This window comes from Poecilia formosa, unplaced genomic scaffold, assembly GCF_000485575.1.
Source record: "Poecilia formosa unplaced genomic scaffold, Poecilia_formosa-5.1.2 Scaffold102, whole genome shotgun sequence".
NCBI lineage: Eukaryota > Metazoa > Chordata > Actinopteri > Cyprinodontiformes > Poeciliidae > Poecilia > Poecilia formosa.
This window is the reverse complement of record NW_006800041.1, coordinates 1,182,919-1,188,009: the sequence shown is the minus strand read 5'-3', so window position 1 is coordinate 1,188,009 and position 5,091 is coordinate 1,182,919. Positions and strand designations below refer to the sequence as shown.

The 5,091-nt window shown below is 38.0% G+C and overlaps 1 protein-coding gene across 3 annotated transcripts in view; it reads right to left on the bottom strand.

Moving 5' to 3' along the window:
- Positions 1-5,091, bottom strand: part of ush2a (Usher syndrome 2A (autosomal recessive, mild)) — a 201,739-nt gene that overhangs the window by 36,217 nt on the left and 160,431 nt on the right. For all 3 annotated transcript variants that reach the window (XM_007559093.2, XM_016674807.1, XM_016674808.1), the window contains exons 71-74: positions 3,495-3,653; positions 3,070-3,232; positions 574-791; positions 350-486 (exon numbers count right to left, since the gene is read on the bottom strand). In XM_007559093.2, the coding sequence (XP_007559155.1) occupies positions 350-486; positions 574-791; positions 3,070-3,232; positions 3,495-3,653 (677 nt within the window). The remainder of the gene's footprint in view (positions 1-349; positions 487-573; positions 792-3,069; positions 3,233-3,494; positions 3,654-5,091) is intronic.

Here is a 5,091-nt window from a genome sequence, read left to right as displayed (position 1 = left end):
TTTCTAATTTACTTATTCGCTGTGGCAGAACATGGATGATGGCACAGAACTGAGGTAAGGACCCTGGAGAAGAGCAGGTGATGGGTTGTGTGTCTCTGAGTGTGTCTTCAGACCCCTCGCTGGTAAGCAGATGGCAAAAGCACCACAGGTAGAGTCTAAATTTCTTCACATGCATCGCAGATGACAATGACACACAGTCACTTAAACATTATATAATGTCTTCTTGCTGTTGACTTTTTTTTTTTTATACAGAGAGTTTATAAAGTTAGCGAAAACAGTGAGCATCTATATCAATAAATAAAACCTGATTTATTGCAAACAAAAAAAGCAAAACACAGTGTGGATTTACCTTCACAGTGAGAGCTGTAACACTAGTTGAGTTGAGAGTTGGGTCCTGCTGGTGCTTCATGTAAACCAGTCTGTAATGGGAAATCAGACCATTGGGCTGGTCTGGCTCCCTCCATTTCAGGTGGACTGAATATGCGCCTACAAACACACAAAACATGGTGTTACATGGACTAAATGCAAAAAATATATAAATGATCAACAATTAAATGATCAAACAAAACTTACCAGTGGGTCTGACAACAGGGGGCGCCAGTTCTTGTGGTTTCGCCTGTAATGTTTGGGCGAGAGCCCACTGACTCGCCTCTGAGCCTTTGGAGTTGTGGGCGCGAACTTTGTACTGGAAGAAGCTGAAAGGCTGCAGGGCGGGACTCGCATCAACAAACTCCAGCGGCCCAGAGGACCAGATGAAAACCAGCAGCTCCTCTTCTGTTCCTAATGGTCGCCTGTGGTGACAAGCAACATGGCTGTTCATTTTCTCCCAGTTCTCATCAACCGCAGACACTCAGATTTAAAGTTTTAACACGAAAGCAAGTTTTAAAAACTATACTCAAATGACATGGCCGTAGTGTTATTAAGCTACTTTAACCATTTGTGACAATCAGTCATAATTCAAACTGAAGGATGAGTTCTTGACCCCTTGCCTTAAGTGATTTGTTTCACACATTTATTAAAGAATCTGGAATTTTTTTGCATTTCTCAAGATAATGAGTTATTTAGGATGATAAATGTGGAATAATCTGCATTCAAGTCTCAAGCTACCATGGAAAAAAAACTTTGAAGGAGTTCTTTGCTTCAGGTGAGAAGTTCCTGTTTTCTTTTATTGAACAAAGTTGATGGATTTCCCAGCTTTTGATTTAAACTCAAGTGGAAACTAAATAAGTTACTAAATGCAACTTACTAGATCCTGAGAATCTCTAAGGTGTAGAGGTTAAATTGCAATCTTTTAAAATCTCACATAAAAAAAGATGCAAACAAAAACATATAATGTCACTGAAACCCAACAGGTGATTCTCATCTTTTTTGATAAGGATCTTCTGAGGATTAATGTTTTTTTTTTGTCTCTGGCTGAGTCAAGGTTCGGACTTCTATACAAAATCTTTTGGAGAAAATGGGCTATTATTTTTTCTAAAGCACAATTTTCAGAGTAGACCAGGAGTCGGCAATCATTACAATGTAAAGAGACATTTTTTATTTTATTTTTACCTCAGTTCCACTAATTAAAACATTTATAAAGCTTCAAAACGTATTTGGCTCCTTGGGGAAAAAAAACATAAAGAGTTGAAAAATATCTGCAATCGATATAAATAATAAATGTTTTCCCTGTTCCAGGTTTTAGAACAAAATAACTACAGCTCTATTTATTGATAGAGCAAATATCAACCTATAAACACGGAAAAATAACTTAGTTTGTGGTCTAATCACAACAAAATAAAGTATTTCCCCCTTGGAGACGTCATATGAAAGAACTCATGAAACTATAACTTTTGATTTCTTTACATGTCAAATTACTGATCAGTTTTTTAACCTTGCTAGAGATGACAAGAGCCACTCTTAGGGCCTAAACAGACACATCAAGCACAACAGAGACAACTTTGAAGATATGCATAAAACTGATACTCTGACAATCCCCATGTCAAGAGTTAGTTAGTCATGGAGCCATAAGTTCACCGTTTTCTCAAAATGTTTCATGACTAATTGCATGAAAACCAATTAGTGGCATTTCAAGATTTCTCCTTTCTGAGCCTGATTTGTATAATTTCAGGGTTTCTTTGATTCATTTTAAAGAAGCTCTGCATGTGCACATAACTGTGTGTCTGAGGGTTTTTAACATTATGCCTGCATTTATGTCCTCTAAACACACGTGAACACAAAAAAGGTTATGAACACACACAAGTGGAATGTAATGAGAGATTCAACCCCCAAAGCTCATAATCAAATATAAAAATAAAACTTATCTTTACCACTTTTTATGGACTGTCAACACAAATCGCTATTGTTTTTATCTCAACTCCAGCATATTATCAACTGCACACTTCTGACTGTAAAGTAAAGCAGTTTACTTCAAATATGACGTTAAGCTTGTTAGTTTTCTAAAAGGATTTCAGCTTACTCTGATGCCCTTTTAGCGCTGCGAAAATAAACACCCTTAGCTCCTGAAATAAGAAATGTAGCATCACGTCTTAAACGTTGTGTTCCTGGCTGATGCAAGCATCCTGATACCTTGGTAAGACTGCTGCTCTTTGATTGCAGAGGCTTTCACGTGTGTGTATCGCACAGAGGAAGCGAGACATTTTCCCGTTTCGCCAAGTCCCTGTCTGCCTGAGTCGCAGGTTTCCAGATGTGTCAGAGGGGGCGTGTGTGTGTGCTGCTATGCTAATGCTTGTTTCCTGAGGACTTAAAGGGCTTAGTCTGGTCTGACCCTGCATACAGATCACACACTCTTTGGTCAACAAGCAGACCGCGACCTTCAGCGTGCTTTGATATATATCTATGTATACACACATTCACACATACTGTGGAGACTGGTGAGTAAACTTTTACACGAGGAAACATTATTAAAACTTTATGTATGTGCCTACATATGCACATAGTATGGAATAGTATAACACATAGAGTATGAGTGTTTTTTTTTCCTCATTGGATGGGTTTTAAACACATAAATACTCCAGGATGAATTAAAAACATGGTAAAATAATGTAATTTTAACTTTATGTGTGTCACCTGTATATATGGTAGGAGGTGATGAGCCCGTTGGGTTTTTCTGGAGGTGTCCAGTGGATCTCCAAAATACTCGGTCCAAGTGCTTTCACTGTGGGCGGCTGCAGACCTTCTGGGATTTCCTCTAAAGTATGGATATAAACACCATCTCCAACTCCACACCCCTCTATTATGAGAAACAAAAAAAAGAGACGAAATGTTATAACACCACAACTTTCTAACTTTACTCACATTCCATCAGATAATTTACAGCTTACGACCTCATCTTTGAAATAATAAAGAAAAAAATAACCCAATGCTGCATTATACCTTCACTTGAAATGATTCCTGACTCGTCAGAGCAAAATGTTCTCTGTGGCTGACATGCATGCTAACTAATACCTTCTTGCTTTTTTATTGTTTGCTGTTTTACATGAAGATATACTTGCCGTTTTGACAGGCCTGCACTCTTATGTAGTATGTGGTGAAAGGCTCCAGATCTGTCACAGTGAGGTGCAGGTTCTGGCCTGCATGACGACTCATGGCACCGCGACTTCCTGGATTTAACAGGACATTGTAGAAGACGGGCTGGCTGCTGTTCAGCTGAGCTGTGGAGTAAGACAGGATGTGATTACCTGCAGCAAGATTTTTTTTTTTTAACAGAAACCAACACCAAAGAAAACAATTCTAACCTCTTCAGTTCAATAAGAAATAATCACCCCAAGCATTACTAAACAAACTGAGTTTAGACAAACTATATGGTGGATGATTTCTGCTATGAATCTGAAGAAGTTTGCCTACAATCTCATTAAAGCTAAATGAAGCAGTGCTAAATGTAGACTCTTAAAGCAACCAGAGCTGATTTCTTCAGAATTTTAAAGCTGATTTAAATGTTCCTTGAAGATCAATAAATTGCCAAGTTAACAATCTAACTGAGAAGTCATTGAAAGCTGGAGGAGCTGCTTCCTGTGTTTTGTTCTTCTTAGAAAGATGGCAGGAATGATGTATTTACTTTCTGGCTGTCTTCTTTTTTCTAACAACACAATAACCATAAAACAGCTGAATTTTGCCATTAATTAATTATTAAGTCTAGTTATAAAGCTATATAGTTCAGCAAATAATCCCAGAGTGGCAAGTAAGAGGAATCATGTCATTCTGATTAACCAGCTGCTTCACCCACCATGAAACAAAATAAACATCACAACCCGACTTTAAAAGTGGCTGAACATAAACGTGTGTTCATATGTTCATATTTTATTCCCTCTAAAGTTTAATTATGTCTGTAATATATAATATTGTTACGCTGTGAGCAAGAAAAAGTCTAATTTTTTCTTTTTGGACACAGTCATGGCTATCATAACTGATTTTGATTGTTGTGTTTTTGTCTCTTTCCTTTCAGCCCTGATCAAGTCGACCCACATTGATGCCATCCTTAGGCTTCAGCTAATTGTCTTTTTGGTGATAGATGGGATGCGGTAAGAACAAGAGTCTGCTTATAGCACTTCATGTTTGTCTCTGCTGACAAGCATCTCCACAAAGCTTGAACAAGGAAGTACATTTTGCATAAAAAATAAAGTCAGCAAGTGCCTTATTTACTGCTGTCATTTGTCAGCTGGAAAAACCTTCAAATTATTACAAAGTTTATTTCTACTAGCAGGCGGGTAAAGGTTTGTGTCATTTCTGCTTCACAGTGCTAAACTAAGACCCTAAAGTTACATTTTCTGAACCCATCTCATAATCATATTGATATTAGATATTGATCAAGCTGAGTACACTTGGCTTTACAATGCAGTCTGGCCTGGGACCAGACAATTTCTCACAAACGTAGAGAGAGCACACACACAAACACGCATGCACACACACGCACACTGAGACTTTGTTAATATTCTCACTGGAGGTTTTTCCATAATTCAGGCCAACTGTATTGTGATGGGTTATTCAACATTCATGAACTCTAGATATCTCGAGAACGAACTGATTACCAGACAAATGAAAGACTTCAATTATTCACCCCCGACTCACATATGCACACAAGCGCCTTAAACC